General features: G+C 46.2%; 1 protein-coding gene across 4 annotated transcripts in view; it reads left to right on the top strand.

The window, feature by feature from the left end:
- Nucleotides 1-17,877, top strand: part of LOC118770248 (protein-methionine sulfoxide oxidase mical3a-like) — a 53,438-nt gene extending 35,561 nt beyond the window's left edge. For 2 of the 4 annotated variants that reach the window (XM_036517804.1, XM_036517800.1), the window contains 8 exons: nucleotides 155-249; nucleotides 3,092-3,142; nucleotides 4,702-4,809; nucleotides 5,538-5,631; nucleotides 8,927-8,977; nucleotides 14,567-14,666; nucleotides 15,515-15,588; nucleotides 15,702-17,877. In XM_036517804.1, coding sequence (XP_036373697.1) covers nucleotides 155-249; nucleotides 3,092-3,142; nucleotides 4,702-4,809; nucleotides 5,538-5,631; nucleotides 8,927-8,977; nucleotides 14,567-14,666; nucleotides 15,515-15,588; nucleotides 15,702-15,886 — 758 coding nt within the window. In that variant the 3' untranslated portion in view covers nucleotides 15,887-17,877. Of the gene's footprint in view, nucleotides 1-154; nucleotides 250-3,091; nucleotides 3,143-4,701; nucleotides 4,810-5,537; nucleotides 5,632-7,975; nucleotides 8,027-8,926; nucleotides 8,978-14,566; nucleotides 14,667-15,514; nucleotides 15,589-15,701 lie in introns of all 4 variants that reach the window. The other 2 variants (XM_036517799.1, XM_036517801.1) reach the window with 2 other exon arrangements.
- The last annotated feature ends 1,130 nt before the right edge of the window (nucleotides 17,878-19,007 follow it).

Raw genomic sequence — 19,007 nt, 5'->3', positions numbered from 1 at the left:
TGAAGCTGTAAGCCAAAGATTGTAGGTTCTGTTGCCAGGTGTGGCAGTACTGTTGTACATTTCTGCAAGGTGCTTATCTAAATTTCCAGCTGCATAAATGGATAATGTAGAAGTTGCCCAATGTAACATGGCAGATGCCTGTTTCCTGGTGCAGATCTCCTCTTGCGAAGGAACCTGAGCTTCTCGGAGGACTCGGACCTGTCCTGCGACGATGTGCTGGAGAGGTCTTCCCAGAAGTCCAAGGCAGATGTGAGTCTCTTAGCTTCTGTAGGGATGACAACGCTTTGAACGGGGTGAATCGTGTGGTCTGAGGGACATTTATGCGTATTCAGAAGATCTAAGTCTGCTTCTCACTGCAGGTTTAACAGCCGTTTCTTTCCCTGTGTGTGTGATTAGCATCGCGTCATGGAAAACTGCATTCGTGTTTCAGACTGGATTTCATTAATATCATGCAGTTACGGCAGCTTGGTGCGCATGTCCGCGTGCGTGCATGCATGTGTGCGTGAGTGCGTGCCTGTGTGTGGTGGAGGCGTGAGGTGAAGTTATTGCTCATGTGAGAAACAATTGTAAACTTCCTAATGATTTTGCGTTTTTAGCTTCAGCGTGACGTCTTTGGCCTAGTGTCAGACGTTCAAAAGGACACCATAAAGGAGGAGGAGGAGGAGGAGGTACTGCAGCAGGGCTGCAGGGAGATGAAGGCTTTTGAATTTCACACTGGAAACTAGCCGCTGTGTTAACGGGATTTATTAAGGCCAAGAAGAGGTTGCGTGGTGTCCTCTGCTGGTATCTCACAGTTTACGCGTGTGATGAAAAGGGCTTAAACAGTCCTGCAATTTATGTGCTTGTACAAGCAGAGCTATTCTCCCCATTTATCAGTGGTATGCAACACCAGAAATTCATAATTGCTCTTAGGTTGCTATGTTATTTCTTCAAGGCCCTCTTTAAGTGCTTTGAATACCCGTGTAAGGCATGAAAACCGGTCATTGAATTTGTCGGAAGTGGTCTCAGAACTGGCAGGCTGCGAAGTGAAAATTGGATTCTTTTAATGTTTGATTTCTGCGGGTGGAACTAGAAACGCCGTACCTGCGTAACGAGTGGCGTGAAGCCGCTTCTTTGGGGAGACTTAAATTACTGTAGTTTTGCTCAGAATGCAAACCTCATTAAGGATTGGGAAAATATGCAGCGTTGAAAACATGGCCTACAGAAGTGGAATCCTTCTGTTCCAATTTCCTTTGCATTCATTATGTTCCAGGCAGAAATACAAAAGCTTTTTCCCCCCTCCCTCGCTGTTCTGTAGTTGGGGGAGTGGATCATTAATGTTTCACTCTCTACGGAGCTCAGAGCCAAAGGCATGAATTCTTCATCTTAGCTCTCCAGACACGGCTGGGTGGGAATTTGGCTTGCCTCTTGGTAAATTCCCTGCCCCGTTGAAGTAATTTGTCCTGTAAATGTTGAATGCACAACATTGTCACTCAAAGGACGCCATAAAAATAACAAAATAGTAGAATTTGAGGAGGACATCCTGCCCTAACACACCAGATTTTTGGTATTTAAAGGTGTCATTCAAAGCATTTTCTACCGGTATGTCATTAAGTCTTAGCATAAGGCATGCTAATATGTCTGCCCAGCTCTGCGCCTCAGTTCCTGGTAGATGTGTAACATGATTTTGTGTCTGTTGTGACAGTTGGTAGCAGAAGGAAGTAGCGGATCGTTGAGATTGTTGTGCTGTGTTTGGTGTGGTATTCAGCCTAGGTTTAATTGTTTGTGAAGTGCTCGGCGTTTACATCTCCTGTAGTCCAATGGTATAGTGGTATGGTACGAAACACAGTGTGAAGCCCTTAAAGGAGAATTCAGGTTGAATGATAATATTTTTTATAATATAATAATTTTAATATAATTTTATAATATATATGAAGTACATCCATGCACTGTGATGCCTTCTGAATGGTATCCTGTAAGACTTGTGAACAGAGGAGTGGAGAAATACTAAAGCCTGCTGACAGAAGCTGCTTGTTCTGATGGATAACTCATCACATAATCACATTAGGCAGCAAGGGCCAGCTGAAAAACCTCTTGTGTGAGTATCAATGTGCGGATTGTACAAGGGCCGAACTCATCGTTTAGAAACCCGGGGAAAAGCCGAAAGGAGGCTGGAAGAGAGCAGGGACCCCTTTGAGCACGCCCCCATTTTCCTTCCCAGTACACTGTCCTCGTTTCGTTTTGGTTTCTCTGCAGTTGTCCTGCTTGGTGCTCAGTTTCTAAATAATGAAATCATTATTAGGCGCTAACTGCACATTGATGCCCTCACAAAATGTTTTTTTTTTTTTTTTTTTTTTTACACGATTCTTGGCCCTGATATGAATGTTGAAGTGGACAAAGAGCCACTTGTGTAACAAATAGCTTTTTTTTTTGATACTTCTGTGTGTCTCTGTTGCCTCTGATCTGATTGGTGGGATGCCGTCCATTGACTGAAGGAGCCGGTGTGGGCCCGCAGAACTCTCCGCAGTCCATGTGGTTCATAAAACATGAAGTTCTCCTTTAAAAATAGAGTTCCAGATGCGTGTGGAATATTGATTTTAGTGTCCCGAATAGATGTATACTTGTAGCCAACAGGTTTGACTCAAAGTGAGAAAATCATGTAGGTGGAGAAGCTGTCAACCCAGTCTCTTCCTTGACTGCATTCTCCTGTTCATACGGTTTCATTTAAAACCATGTGGCCAGGTGTAAGTGTTCTATAACTAGGCTGTCATATAGAGGTCTGCATTATATACATCAAGGATATGTACTGTATACTGCTGTATTCCAGTTCTTCTTGGCTGCTTAACTTATTAAGTCTTGTGTAAGAGATTGGATAAGTGACACAGTTATTAATCTTATTGTTTTTTTCTACTTGGATATGCTGAGTAAATCTACACCCACATACAGTAATGACCTGATCTGTGTGTTTGTGGATGGATTTAACTTTGTCTGTTTCATTGTGATTTGACGGCAGGACACGTTGGTTTTGTGTTGGTTTAAAGCTGCATCATTTAATCACTCCATCTGTCTTTTGTGTTTTGTTTTCCCTGTTTTTGTTTTTGTCTTCCCCAAGTCCCTTTATGTCCCGCACGCCTTGGCGTTCAAGAGAGCGTACGCTGTGAAGGTAGTGTGTGAATTCCCATTGGCCAAGCCTCTCCGCACAATGCTCCTAACCACCTCTGTTCGTCCAGTCGACGCGTTCACCGTCGTATTGTATTACTAACCTCTCCCGAACGCATGCCAAAGACGCCACAGCGCCACCTGTGTGCAGGAGGTCTCCCTCGACGAGCGCTGCAGTGCGGTCATTTCCCGCTCCACTCTGACGCGGCTGCCTGTCTCCTCTCTCTTGCGTTCTCGCAAACCTTGCGGTGTCGCTGTTCCTTTAGCAGGCCTGTGGAAGGATCCACACAGAAGCTTCCCGCTCCCCATTCTTTCCTACAGCGTATCTCTGTACACCTGCCTCTATTTTAACATTTTTCGTGCTTTTAATGGGGTCAAGGGGATTGTGGTGTGAGAACAGGAACCCAGTGCATATTTTCACTGTACACATTATAGACGACAAGGAACAAGTTAAGCAACTCGGACCATCACAGATAGACTGCAGTGTCCTGAGTATAGCATAGCTAACGTAACATTAGCATTACTGCAGCTGATGAGCATTGCCACACATTGTCATACTGGACATAATTTCTGCCAGGAGTATAACACATTTTAATTTGGCGATTGATAATAATCGAAATGTGCTATTTCGATTTATTTTATTTATTTTTGACAGGACACAGGCCTTCACTTTCATGTGCTCACCCTGCGGTACAGTGCTGTCGCTGAGAACATTCCTGCTCTCACACTGCAATAGGCAATTTGATGCGCAGTATTTGCTGATCTATGAGGCGTAAACACTCATGTGCTCTTTGGTTAGAAATACAAGAACATGTAAGGTGACTTATACGTGTGTGTACCTGTTTTGTGTACCTGCAAAATGTACTGTGCATTTGTGTAGGTCAGACTGTGCTGGTGTGTTATGTGCATTAGATTACCCAGAAGTCACCTCTTCATCTCAGTCACCTACCGTCTCTGTCTGTTCTGATGGACGTAGGAACTGTCAGTAAAGAAATGAGTGTTGTGTACCCGTACAGAACTTCTTTAGATGAACTTATACTGTATCTTTTTACAATGCCCCTGCATACACGTTATTTTGGCCCAGTCATTTTCTAGTGCCACTTTGTCAGTAGAAACCCAGTAGTACACTTCTAGGTGTTGTCTGATTTCTCACATCATTAATTTGATGTGTTTGTTAAAGGGACAGGACCTTCCTATTATTTTCCCTTGATAATGTATTTTTTTAAAGGCGTAGCTCTGTCTGATTTAGCATTAGCCTAGCCCTTTAAGGTAATAGGGAACCACTCACATGTGGGTTCCACCTGATGTCCATTGGCTATGTAGGTGCCCCCCCCCCCCTTATTCTCCCAATGGGCATCTCCAGGTTAGTGCAGGTACAGTCAGAGTGCTCACTTTGAGCCCTTCTGTCCTTCTCTCGCCCAATAGAAAAAGGCCAAAAGAAAAAAAAAGAAGGGGTCCGTGGTTCCGAGCTCTCAGGAGTCCTCCTGCCCCACAGAGATTGTGGGAGTGTTGGTGCGGGTGAAAGAGGCCTCTAGTCTAAGTGTCTCTGAAACGCTGTTTCAGAAAGCGTACACGGAGGAAGAGCTGAACGCCAAGCTGACACGGAGAGTGCAGAGAGCCGCCCGGCGACAGGCCAAGCAGGAGGAGCTCAAGAGACTGCACAGAGCCCAGGTAAGTAGCCAGTCGGAGAGAGCATTGCTTTGAAGAGCTCTGGTGAATAGCCAATCAGAGAGAGCATGCCTTTGAAGAGCTCTGGTGAATAGCCAATCAGAGAGAGCATTGCTCTGAGGAGCACAGGTTAATAGCCAGTTGGAAAGAGTGTTGCTTTGAAGAGCTCTAGTAAGTAGTCAATCAGATGGACATTGCTCTGAAGAGCGCAGGTTAATAGCCAGTTGGAAAGAGTGTTGCTCTTAAGAACCCAGGTAAATGTCTCCTTACGCAAAGGCCAGGTTGATGACACATTGGAAGGGGATTGTAAATGATTTAATGGGAAAGAGACAAGGTGAATTAGAAATTGGAAGGACAGGTGTTGCTTGGAAACCACAGGAAATTATCAGTTAGAAAGGGTTTTTTTGTGCAAAGCCCAGATAAGTGACCAGTGGGAGAGGGAGCCTTGCAGAAAGCCAGATGTGTGATCTACAGGAGACTCTCTTCTCTTTTCTTCTCCGTTTTCTTACCAACCCGGAGGGTGAGGCTGGGTGGGGATGAAGATTTTATCTGTTTTGAAGACTGTGGAGTAAAAACAGGGTGGAAACAGGGCGTCATGCTGAGATCAGAGCCCTTTACCTGCATCCCATGCTGGGATCAGAGCGGTTTACCTGCGCGTCATGCTGGGATCAGAGCGGTTTACCTGCACGCAGGTCTGATTCGGACGTGAGCGCGCTTTTCTATCTCCTCAGATTATTCAGAGGCAGCTGGAGCAGGTGGAGGAGAAACAGAGACAGCTGGAGGAGCGGGGCGTGGCCGTGGAGAAGGCACTGCGAGGGGAAGCAGGTACCTGTCACTCACGCTCTCCGTCTGACGACACACACGTCCCTAGCACACACCCAGCAAGGTCCTCACGCAGATGTGTGGGTTTCAGGATTTAAAAAAAAAAAAAAAAAAACGTTAAGGGTGAAGTGGGAGAAAGAGTTTGGAGATTTGTGATACCTGCATAAATTCCATTTAATGACCGTTCTGGCTATATTCTACCTTGTTTGGGTGCAAAAGTGTAACTCGCAGCAGGGGTGCTCAGCGGACTTAAGCGCATAGCATGACAGCTTCTATCACTGAGTTAAGGTCACTTTGTTACATCACAGCAACATTGCAAGAGCATTCTGTGTTACCTGGGTAGGTTTTGTCGGTCAGCATGAGAACAGACCGTAGACTGTCTGGGGCAATTAAAAGAGGGAGCTTATTCTTCATGATGCAGCAGTGTTGTGTAGTGAGAAGGAACTGGGTTTGTAACCAGAACATTGCACCGGTTTGCCTCACCGGTGGGACACTGCTGCTGTACCCTTGGGCAGGGTACCTAACCCAAATAAAATATACAGCTGTATCAATGGATAACGTGTAAGAATTGTTACCTGTGTAAGTTGCTCTGGATAACAGCATCTGCTAAGAAAATGTGATGTGTTGTAAAAATATGGGGTGCCAAATTTAATCAACAAACTTAATATGGGAATCTGCAGTCTGGGAAATGAAGTGTTTGTGTGGAAACAGTGGAAGTCTCGCTTTCAGGGACATAAAACGGAGAATAGATTGCAGAGTGAGAAAAGCCCTGATTTCTGCTGGCACACCGGTGTCTTGGTAATTTAGCACATTCCCTTACCTCACTAACCTCACAAAACAAAATGCAAAAAAAAAACAGTGCTTCTAAGACAAGGGACTATCACAGACATCCACAGTGCAATTCCAGACAAGGTCTGAAATGCGCTGCTGTCATCGGTCTTTAAAGACTCCAGTATTTCACTGTGCGAAAGTTAATAACGGAAGCAGCGATAAGCAGCGTGTCTGTTGAAATTCGCACATGCCCCACTATGCTCTCTCAGGTGTCCTTCAGTAGCAGGATATGGCAGTAGCAGATGTTGTGTTATAATAAAGTAGCTCCAGAGCAGTTTCCTGTGAAGAACTCTTCAACATCAGAGGCAAAAGCTGCTTGGTTGAGATAAACACACGGTGTATGGTTTCATTATGTACTAAAAAGAAAGCATTTTGTGATATGGGTTTGGCGTGACATTCATTGCAAACATGTAGTGTGATCTTACGGCAGATTTTCAGTGGTTTATATTCATAGCTGTGAAATAATCTAGATGCTTTATATGTGGGTTATGAGCTTGCAAAGGGAATTTTCTATTTATGTCCTCTTTGTATTGCGGTATGAACTATATTGAAAACACTAAGCATATTTTTCTGCTCTATACAGAGCTGCCGAATACAAAAATTGCAGAACTTGGCAAAACGGGGAGATCATCTCTTGAACTTGATTTGACCCGGGGGGATTGAAAATGTGTTGTGGGCCCTTTTATGCTTTTGTGGATTTGCAGTCCAATCTTGAAGTCCTTTTTGAGACGAAATTCTAGTTACAGGTAGTCCTCTATTTAGAAATGGGTTCAATTCCTAGGAAAAAAACAACATTGTAGAAATGTTTCAAGTGATGATTTTTTTTAAAATATAAAAGTCAGTGTTATATTCAAATAAATCATACTCTAATATAAAAATGTATAATAATATGAGTAATGTATATAGTAGCAGTAATAAGATGATATGAAGGTATGTCTTTTTACAATCCTAGCTTAGTGTCATGGCTCATAATTTCTTGTCCAGCAGTGTTTGCTGATAGAGACTGATGATGTTGCTTCTCTTTTATAAGCTGTGGTGAATGATAGCCAGGTTATATGAGTGAGTGTCAGGAAGGCCTTGCTGGACTGAAACGAGTAGGGATACAGATGGGGGAAGGGGTACTGAAAAATCACATGCATGGCCACTGCGGTGTGCTATAAACTGAATTAAAGCAGATTCTCTCTCGCTAATGAAACTGCATACTCCCTTTTTTCCAGAGCTGGAAGTTTCTAGAATTCTAGAATTCTAGGCTTCTAGAACTATCAGTTTAATTCTGGAATTATTGAGTCAGTACTGTAGAGGAACTTGGGGGATCTCACTCATGGCGCCATAATCTGACAACATTCCAGTCTGAGAGGATTTTTAATCTATGTTAATAAATAGAGGACTACTTGTACACAGAATCTCCTCTGGTTTCACTGTGAGACCTAACCAAGTTTTGCCGTATCACCAAACTGTAAGAAGCGCACCCCTACTGTGTGAGGATGCCTTTAACCTGTTATTTACTCTTTTGAAGGGTTGTATAAAGGGTCTAATGTTAGTCAGAAACAGCACAAAAGAAGATCAGGTACTCTCACTTCCTCCAGCCGGTGCAAACTTAACATTTTAAATGCCATCTGTGGTGAAAGTGCGACAGTAACTCCATTCTGAACATTGTTCCTGTCCTCTTGTCTTGCTCTCAAACTGCATGCCTGTTCTTGTCAGGAAGATGCGTGTGCTTTAACATAGATTTGTGTGTGCTGTAACTGGGGTATGCTCCGTCCCCTCCATCACACATGACAGAGTGTCTCCACATGGAGCCGGAATACATTTAGCATTTAAAATGGGGTCAAGCTTTTTCCTTTATTATCGTATTTATCATATGATTTGGAGACCAAAAAACATGTCACTTTATGTTAAATTACACACAGTATTGCATGTCTTAATTGTGTAGCTCCTTTAAAATAAAGGAATTCGAAATTGATGCCACGTGCACTGAAATCGCATGTTCCACGCTTAAGTTGAAAGCCTGTTTTCATTTACTGCACATAATTCATGCAACCCAATTTCTCATGGCAAGGGGCTTATTATAAAACACACAGTGTTTCAGCTGGACGGCACGTGGAATGGTGGCGTGGCGTCTACCTGCGTAGCGCCATCTGCTGGTTGATACGAACACAGCGCCCCAGTGGCAGCTACTGGGGTGACTGGCTGCATCCACACACAGGCAGAGCACAGCAGTGCTGCAAATCTATGTTTCCATCCATCACAGTGGGAAGGTGCCATGCATAGGCAGTGTGTGTCCTTTACTGCATATGCCTTGTATTGGGTTGGTATTCGTGTGTGTGCATACAGGACTGTGTGTGGGTGTGTAAATGCATGCATGTCTTCTTTCTCTTTCTCTTCTTATACTTCTTCTTCTTCTACTTCTGATTCTGCCCAGCAGGGCCTATGTGCAGTAACTATCTCTAATATATCCTTATTGTAGACTATTGGGGAGAGTCTAATTACAGTGAAATCCTGGACTTGCATCTGGGCGGTATGTATTTCAAACCTGTCGCTCCAAACTAACAACTAACTCGCCTTCCTGTTCCCCCTGTACTACCCCCCCCCCCCTTCTTAGGATAGCCTGCTGTGGTGCTGATTATGGGTACCGATGGCCAAACCCTTTCCAGTTCGACCTGCAGCTCTTCATTCTGGGCCTAAGGCCTTGCATTTATTTCCAGTACATATTTGTGTTACTTTTGTGAATGGGAGGACTCTCCACAGTTATGATGTACTAAAAAAGTATGTGAAACAGTTGTTAGTATTTGTTTTTTACCAAATATTTTATGTAGTTATCATCAGACAGAGTATCGTAGCTATGTGAAATTTAAAAACATGCTGCAAAGTGGAAGACGCTGAAGTTTTATACATTCTCTCGGCAGGGCTGTGAAGTTACCCGGACAATTTAGAGACCTAAATTGACAATTTCGAGACTAGAAGCCTAGTGCCACAAATGATCAGGAGGCACTGTCCTTCATATAATCGCTGTTCCTGTCACTGGCCTTGTCCTGTAGAATGCAGATACTGATTCGTGAAATTGGCTCTTTAGTTGGTGTTTGTGGGAAAGCACATACAGTAGAACTGGAAAGTGGTCCGTAGCACTTGATTTGAATCCTGATTCAGCAACCCCCCCGCCCCCCCCCCCTTCCCCGGTTAGGCCTGCCTCTCGGATGTTATGCTGTAGAAGTCTGCTCTAGCTCCAGCTCACACGCTCAAACCCGTGTCTGTTTGGGGCTTGGCACACCGGCCGCCCTGATTGGGTGATGCTCCTGCTCGTGGCACGCCTCCCCCCCCCCCCTCCACCCTCACCCCCCAGCGGTGGCCAGGAGCATGGGGATAATCCCGCCGTGGATGTGATGTCATGTGCCGTGTCTGTGACTGTACCTCGTAGGTGGTGTTGTGGGCGCTGTAGCCACCCCGTTAGACAGGAGATCGCGTGGAGCGCTGTCTGTAACGTTCTAGAAGCTGACCCGCAAAAGTCCCCAAAGTAACGCGCTCGCTGTTACATGTACGCCAGTGTGTGTCACTGCCATTTATAACTGTTTTGCAAAGTATCTGTGGTGCAGTATCATTTCATCAGATTTACTAACACACGTGGTAGGTAAAGCTGTCTCTCAGAAGAAGGTTTGGAAAGGGTTATATGGTGTAGTTCATGTATAAGCCATGGAGTCATGCAGCCATCACTGGGTAAGTATTAAAGTGCAGTGACAAAGACGATTTTGAACCCATAACTTCATCAGTTCCCTGTTTGAGAAGGAGCGTGTCCCCTAAACTGTGGAAGCAGAGAGTGGAGTTCAGAGTACAGCGGCAGGCTAATGTTAGTGATAGCATTAGCTGTGTGCTCTGCACTGCAGCCCTGCTTTGGCCAATGAATCCTCAGTGCTGTCTGGATTGACATCAGCTGGGCGGGGCTGTTAGCGGTAGGCATGGAGCTCTGGGCAGGCATGGCGGTGCATGAGGGACCCTGGCCACGCGCAACCCACTCGCACTGGAGGCCGCGCCCAGCAGGGGGCGCTGTAAGCAAAAAGGGGAAAACAGTTGAGCGGATTAGCTTTCGGACTCGTGTTGGGAGTCACCAACAGTCCTTCGGGTGTGAAATGAAAATTCTTTTTTTTTTGGAAGCTTCTCACCATGTCAGACCGTTGCTGATCTCTGAATGTTTGCATTTGAAGTGGTTGCACACCAGCTCACGGCAGTTATCTGAGAGATCACTGGTACATCTCGCCTCGTTCTCCTGGTGCTGATGTTAATCTCAGGAACCAGATCCTTTGTCTGAGTCAGGCTGTGCGATCTCTCGCAGATTCACAGCGACGCTTGATGACCCACCTGAAGGTACACTCGGTCATACAATCTCCTCGACCTCATTGGCTGTCCCGCTCCCTCTGTGATAGTCCCTTGTGATTACCCAGCATTCCACTCTCTCCCAGCTCTTTCACCCAGAGCTCAGACCGTGTTGTCCGTTTCCTGTCTGTATTGGTGTTGTGACACTCCTCTCTTTCAGATACTTCTTTTCACTTTTTGCATCAAGGTTACTCCTCCCCCTTACCCATCATGCCCCACTCCCTTGGCTGTTTTATTTGCCAGTTCTATGGTGGATTTTCTTTTAGCATCCTTTATTATTACTTAGCCACAGCACACTTGCATTCAAGTGTCATGAAGGCATTACGTGAAGATTACAGCTCCTTTTCCCTTGGCTTCTTTCTTGATAATGTTATGTCACCTGAGTGCTTCGCGACCTTCGGTTTTCCTTGGTGTGTTTAAAATGCTAATTCACACTTCAAAGACCAGCACTCAGTAAGCAGAGATGAAAAGGATGGAGTTTAAATGGAGTTGTTTTATTTCACTGACAGTACATCTTCAAAGATTGAATAATGATCCTCTTTAAACTGAGGAGGGATAGCAACAGCTTGTGTCTATAAATACCTTCTTCCAGCTGTGAGCACATGCTTAAACATATCTACTGAATAATTGTTGGAGAGCTAAGGCTTTGTGTGATCCAGCAGATGAACCTTACAGTACACTTATCACATGATACTTCTCAGTCCAGCTCATGCAGGCAGGTGTGAGTGCGTGTCAGAGTGCGTGCGTGTGTGAGAGTGCGTGTCCGTGTGTGCGTGCATCCCATTAGCATAGGAAGAAACACTCAGAAGCATTTTAGCTCTTCTCCTTTTTGAAGCGCCTCTCTCCCCTCCAGACCCAGCCGTCTCTCCCTCCTCCTCCTCCTCCTCCTCCTCCTCCTCCTGCCGCCCGTTCTTCGCTCCCAGAATCTAGCTGCTCTTTTTGATTTGTTTCTCCTTCCTCTTCTCTTCCTCATCTCCCCTCCCATCCCCCTCTTCCTCTCCCTCACCTTGTGTCCTTCACTCTTTCTCTGTGTCTGTCGCTGCTCACCTCCTCCTCACACCACACCTCCGCGCCCCCCTCCCCCTCCGCGCCCCCCCTCCCTCCCCACCCCACCCCCCACCCACCGTGTTGTGGAAGTTGAGCCAAAAATGGGGACCCCCCGCCGAAGACCTTTCTCCTTCTGCCCTTGCTGTACCCTCGAAGGTAATGTAACCCCCCACCGTCTCCCACGCTGTTGGCCGTGGCGGAGTTACCGTGGTGACCGGCCGGACCTGCAGACAACAGCCGTCCCCCGTCCCCCCCGTCCCTGCCCCGTCCCTCTCTCTGCGTGTGTGACTCTTGGCTCAGTAGATTTCCCCGGGGGAGTGGTTCTGTATACGCCATTTCCTTCTCCCTCACTGCACACATCACTCACGTCTCTGGAGACAGCTCTCAGCAGGTGGTTTAAAGCCTTCCCTGCTCAGGTCAGGTCAGCTGACGCGCCACACTTACCTGTGTAAACCCTTTTCATTCCCAAAATACAAGTTACCTTCACAGTTCCACAGTGTGTCATTGCTGTTAGTCAGAGCCCAGGAACACAGACGTCAGCTGGATAGCAGGAGACAGCTCCGGGGCCTAGCAGGTACTCAGATGCTCAGATCTTTCGCAGCAGCAGCCAGCGTAGTGACTGGCATGCAGACACTAGAGGGCAGTGTTGCGTTAGGTCGCGGGCAGCCACAGACTTTCATCGCACGGCAAAGTTTAAACCCGTATGTTCTACTGCCTGCCCTCTGCTATCTTAGTTCACCAAAATAACAGCTAGTGCTTTTCACTGACCTCTTGTGACCTTCAGGCTGTGGTCATATGCATGCAATATGGATATATCCTCCTGCTGTAAGAAATTATGTTCATCCGCAGTTATGGAAGAGAACGACAGTCTTAAGGTGAACTTGTGAAAGCTTAAAATGCAAATTGCATAATCAGTCCCCTTTTTTTTCCTCTTTGTTTTATTACAGTGTTGAGACGCCTCATTTAAAAGAGGCTCAACATCTGTACATTACTTAAACTCCCGGGAATGAACATTTTGAATTGGCGTCTTTCAAATGGCCACAGTGCAGGGGGGAAACTACTTTGCTGAAGTGTGCATGTAATATTCAGAGTGTCCTCTGCTGGAAAACTAATACAGCGAGAGCTGCATGGCGGTGTGGTTCATATGTTACCGGGGTTTAAGGCGGTGAGCGAATGCAGTTTGGACTGAGGTAAAACGCTGCAGCTACACCGCAGGCAGCGAAGTCTGTAAAATGAATGGCATTGAACTGAAGTGTGGTTCTCCCCCCAGTTTTATACCGTGTGCTAACAGTGGATAAAGCAACAGGAAGCCTGAGCGTAAAACGCCACCATTCACAGGTTTTCTGTTCCCCTCCAGTCTCTAACATCTGTCAGTGTGTGGAGTTCTCTGTCGCCGTGGTAACGTGTGTTAACGCAGCGGTCCTGCTTGACGGTTGTGAATCGGCTTGTCTGTGGTGTGCTAATCGTGTCTCTCTCTCTTTGTGTTTTTTGGGGCGGGGGGGGGGTTTGCCAGGGACGGGGGGTGGAAGGGGACGAGGACAGTGCTGGATAAGTTAGTGAATGAACCCCTGGTTTTCGTGCTGTTTTGGTCTGAGGAGCTGTGCTTTGCCCTCTGTGTCCCCTTTGTGTGTGTAAACAGCGAAAGCCAGCATCCCGAGACCCGCAGCCGTTTCGATTTGTGTGTGTACTGTCTTCCTTTTCGTTTTTTCTCCTTTTTGTTTTCGCAAGAGCCTCCGCTCCCTCAGCTAAGTATGTCACGCTGCATCCGGGTTTAGCCTGACGTCTCATCCAAAGCGCTTCTGGCTCCACTCTGTGCCCGCACGTGAAAGGGTGGTGTTGCAGAGCCGTGAGAGGGCGGGGCTGGCCTTGCCCTGTGCCCCGCCCTGCCCCGCCCCGCAGCGGGGTAAAGCCAGCCACTCCGGAGGCAACAGCCGGGTCTCCGCTAATGCATACCCCAGTGAGGGTCGCTTCCCCATACCGCAGCCTGGGGGAATTTGTGCTCTTGGTTCAAATGTCGTATCTGGACCTCCACAATTCAAATTCAAATTCAAAACGTGCATTTGAAAGCACCAACCTTCAGCTGAATTTATTAATTTATTTTATATTTTAAAAATTTTAAAACATATGTACACATTCACATATATATTTCTATCCATATATGTATATGATTAGAAATGCATATGTGAATATGGATATGGATATATGTTTTAAAAATAGAGGTCCAGATATATATGGATAGAAAATATGGATTTGTTAATGCTGGAAGTCTCTCTCAAAAATGGTGAGGTTGATTTTGAATTGCCATGAGTCCATGGGTACAAATTCGGTGACTGTGGGAGCATAATTTAAGCACACGCCTCCAGTGTCCCGTGGAAGGAGGAGCGAAAGGTAAAAGAAACAGCCCCCACCCGTCTTGCACAGAGCTGGATACCTCTGCTTGCAACACCCGATTTCACTGTGCATTTAAAAAAAAAAAACTGCAACGTCAAAATCGGTCTCCACGCCATCTTCTGTAGGCTGGTCAGATAGACCTGATCTGTGTGGCCTCACCCCTCCCATCCCTCAGCAGTGACATCCTGGCTTGGCTCTCATTGCACTGCCTGTCTCTCTCTTTCCTTCTCTCTCTCTTTCCTTTTCTCTCTCTCTCTCTGCCCCTCCTCCCTCTCTTACATGGCTGTCCTTGTACCTGTTCCAGGAATGGGCAAGAAGGACGACCCCAAGCTCATGCAGGAGTGGTTTAAACTGGTCCAGGAGAAAAACGCCTTGGTGCGCTACGAATCCGAACTCATGATCTTGTGAGTATGATAGTACACCCTTCCCCCTGTGCTGCTGTATGAGTGTCTGTGTGTCTGTGAGTGTGTCTGTCTGTGTGAGTGAGAGTATGTGTGTGAGTGTGCGTGTACATGAGTGTGAGAGTGTCTGTGTGTGTAGAGTGTGAGAGTCTGTATAATACACTGTATCTGTAGTGGAATTTCATAGACCCTAAATCCATCAGTACAGCTTGTGAATGACTGGGTGTATACATGCCTGAAGGCCTGAGAGGCCAGGCTCCAGGGTAGTGATGCGTCGTGGTCTGAACCCGTCTCCTCTGTTTGGCAGCGTTAGGGTTAGGGTTAGGGTTAGAGGGTCATGGTTAGGGTTAGTGGTCTGAACCCGTCTCCTCTGTTTGGCAGCGTTAGGGTTAGGGTTAGGGTTAGAGGGTCATGGTTAGGGTTAGTGGTCTGAACCCGTCTCCTCTGTTTGGCAGGGTTAGGGTTAGTGGGCTGAACCCGTCTCCTCTGTTTGGCAGGGTTAGGGTTAGTGGGCTGAACCCGTCTCCTCTGTTTGGCAGGGTTAGGGTTAGTGGTCTGAACCCGTCTCCTCTGTTTGGCAGCGTTAGGGTTAGGGTTAGGGTTAGAGGGTCATGGTTAGGGTTAGTGGGCTGAACCCGTCTCCTCTGTTCGGCAGGGTTAGGGTTAGGGTTAGGGTTAGAGGGTCATGGTTAGGGTTAGTGGGCTGAACCCGTCTCCTCTGTTCGGCAGGGTTAGGGTTAGGGTTAGGGTTAGAGGGTCATGGTTAGGGTTAGTGGTCTGAACCCGTCTCCTCTGTTTGGCAGTGTTAGGGTTAGGGTTAGTGGGCTGAACCCGTCTCCTCTGTTCGGCAGTGCTCGGGAGCTGGAGCTGGAGGACCGCCAGAGCCGGCTGCAGCAGGAGCTGAGGGAACGCATGGCTGTGGACGGTGAGGCCCCTCCCCCTACCCATAATGCCCCTCTCCACCTCCACGTGCTGGCAGGATAAGGATGGTCTGATAAATGTCAGTAATGTAATGCAATGTAATACCCCCACCCACAGACCACCTGAAGACGGAGGAGGAGCTGGCGGAGGAGAAGCAGATCCTGAACGAGATGCTGGAGGTGGTGGAGCAGCGGGACTCGCTGGTGGCCCTGCTGGAGGTGCAGCGTCTGCGGGAGAAGGAGGAGGACAAGGACCTGGAGGCCGTCATGCTCTCCAAGGGCTACAACCTCAACTGGGCCTGAGAGGGGGGGGGGGGGGGACGCCACACCCAGCGTGCTAATGGGCTCCCCGTGACATCACTTCCCCCCCTCAGGGCCACACCCCCCCTGCCCCGCCCACCTTGCCCAGGGCCGTGGATGAGAGGAACGTGTACCTGACATGCCTGCCTTTTTCTCTCGCGAATCTAGAAAAGTTTACATATCGTCTCTGCTTGGAGCAGGCCTCAAACACCGCCCACCCCTCCCTCCTCCCCCACACTCCTACTTTCGGACCATGCTGGCAGGAGGAGGAGCTAAAACCTAGTCTCTTTTCAAAACTTTCAGCGTCGTTCAGTTTTCTCCACAGCGCAAGAAGTCTTCAGGAGTTTACTTTTTGTTTTGTTTTTGCTTTTAATTTTTTTTTTTTTATTATTATCTTCCTAATCATGTTGAGGGGAAGGGGAGGGGGAAGGCAGGACAAAACCCTGCTGATGCTGAGGAAGTGCGAGACCTGTCTCTGTGTGTATAAACGTATAGAACACGCCAGACGAGCAGAGGCTCTGAGATGTGCTCTTTATTTATTGACTGGAACAGAGAGGGTCAGGTGACGCGCTCACAGCATGCACTTCGACAGCACTCTTTACTGCTGGGGAACGCAAGAGTGGACCCCCCCCGTCTCGTCTCTCCTCCCCTCTCCCCCACCCCGCTTTCCCACAATCCTCTGCCACTCGTCTTCTTCAGCTGCCTTTGTTTCTCGGCACGGGCTGTCGTCGGAACTCGGAGGAGGTGACCCGGGCGCTGCACCCTCGCGCCCCAGCGCATCGGTCCGCAAGGCTCCGTGCGTCCCGGCATCAGCAGAGCGGATTTGTACTCCGGTTTCACGTTTATACTGCTGTATTTATTAAACTCCAGTTTTTAAATCATGAAACGAAACCTTTTTTTTAAAAAAAAAACATTATTTCCCGCATCGTTGTAAGATGTAGACCGTGGTGCGGACTGCGCTGATGGGAAGAGCCAGCTTTCTGTGGAGAGTTGTGACTGAGGACTGGCTTTCACAGGGCTACACAGGGAACCTTCAGGCTGCAATGTAAGGTGACTCTGAGATGCACATGGTGGTGGGATTAGTTGTCCTGTTGTCGTGGTAGGTTGTATTTTTAGTGACTGTAGGTCTTGGTCTGCTCTTCAGGTCCCAGTGATAATGTAACCCCCCCCTTCTCTACCTGAATTTAAGTTTGTAATCAGAAGACCTGCTACCACACCTTCATTCTAGGCCAATCTTTTATGCTTCAGATTCGCTGCATCCTCCTTCATCTCTGCTGACGCATCTGACATTTAGAAAAATTGTCATCATTTAAAAAAAATATATATGATAATAAAATGTGAGGGTGAGTAATCAGTTAATTAAAGCTGTTAGGTAGACCAGAGGTGTGGGTGGAGGGGGGGAGACAGTGTTGCCTTAGGGGGTCTATGCACTTGCATTCAGAAAACGACGTCAGTTTGCACTGAAATCACATGACCGTGTGCCGGGTATTCACCCAGCGTGCGGAGACGATGCAGTGGCAAATGAATGCGCCACCAGACAGCAGACCCAGCCCAGACCTTCAGAATCATCAGGGTGAGGTTGCAGTACCTTGGTTGGCCACCGGGGGGGCAAGATGCCTTTTCCATTTGAGCTTCAGACACCATTTCCACGAGAGTTTACAGTTCACTCCTGTTACACCTACAATGTTTTCTCTAAAATCCTTTTATACGGTAGGCTATGAACGTGTTCAGACCTTCTGAATGAACAGCCTCCAAATTGTGTTGCCTCTCGCTGAGAAGCATGAAACGTTTGTTTTGGCAAAATGCAAAAAAAAAAAAAAAAACGAACTTTAATGCCTTGCTGCCAAATCGTACGTCTCTGTGGTTGATTACCATTTTGCTGTTTTGCTGCACACACTCAGAGTTTGTGTAGAGGAGTCAGAAGAATTGTGAGACATAGTAAAACAAGTTATACAAGTTCAGTACTGACTGTTTAGAAGCTGTGTGATTCATTTGGCAGATTTCTATTGTTATTTATTAACATGTGTGATAAGAAAATGTATTATATGTAAAAAAAAAAAAAAATCCTAATATTTCAAAAGGTTTGTTCTTTGAAATGTAAACGCTTTATGTAGCTTAATTGCATATAAAATGTTGAATGAAAAGGCAATAAAGTAATGCAGCTGTTATTTTAAGAATTAGAGTATGTCTCTGATAATTATCTTTATCTTCACTTCTTCAAAGGCTGATCTGCTGTTGAATATACAGTACCAGTCAAGAGTTTGGACACACCTGATTAAGGTAATGGGGAAACGTGTATTCAAAGACATTTTGATCTAAAGACATGCTTTAATGCTTGAAATTTGTTTCGTACGCATGTAAAGAGTGAAGTTGATGCTTATGTATGCATTTCTTTAATTTTTGTAATTTTAATTCTTTAAAAAATACGGCAACTTTGAAGATTCTAAAATATAAGGTAGTTTTTATTTGTTTAACACTTTTTGTGTTGTGTTGTTTCATAGTTTTGAAGGCCTTTACTATTATTCTAAAATGTGGAAAATACTAAAAATAAAGAAAACCCCTTGTGTGTGTAGGTGCGTCCAAACTTTTACCTGGTACTGTATATGGGTTTGTTTCATTCACCTCTACAGTACCGCTGTGATGTGCCAGTGGTGTAGAGAATACATTTTAACATGTGTCAGGTTAGGACTGTATGAGCTCTGTGCAATTTTATCAACATACATAAATGATACAAAACCATCTCAGAATTATGAGGTAAGTAAATTGAGTGAGTTATTATTCTGTCTCATAATTGGTTTGATCTTATAATAATGAGTTCTTTTCACAGCAGCAAAAAAATCTCATATATATATATATATATATATCAGGGAAAATTCTTTTTTTGTGTCTGTGTTTACGAAATAGATCTTCCAGACATTTCCTTCACTTCTGTGTACTCCTGATATGATATAGTGACAGCTCAATTATTTGCTAAATGAATATTTGCAATTCTTGCAGCAAATGCCTCTGGATGTGCGTGGGAAAATGCTAAACTGGTAACACTGGTCTACAGCAGGGGCCATCCTGACCAGCAGGCTGCTGTCCCTTTGTATCAGAAATCAGCATTTCAATCGAGGCCTTTCGA

Source organism: Megalops cyprinoides, chromosome 23 (assembly GCF_013368585.1).
Source record: "Megalops cyprinoides isolate fMegCyp1 chromosome 23, fMegCyp1.pri, whole genome shotgun sequence".
Taxonomy (NCBI): Eukaryota; Metazoa; Chordata; class Actinopteri; order Elopiformes; family Megalopidae; genus Megalops; species Megalops cyprinoides.
This window is presented reverse-complemented; position numbering and strand designations above follow the sequence as displayed.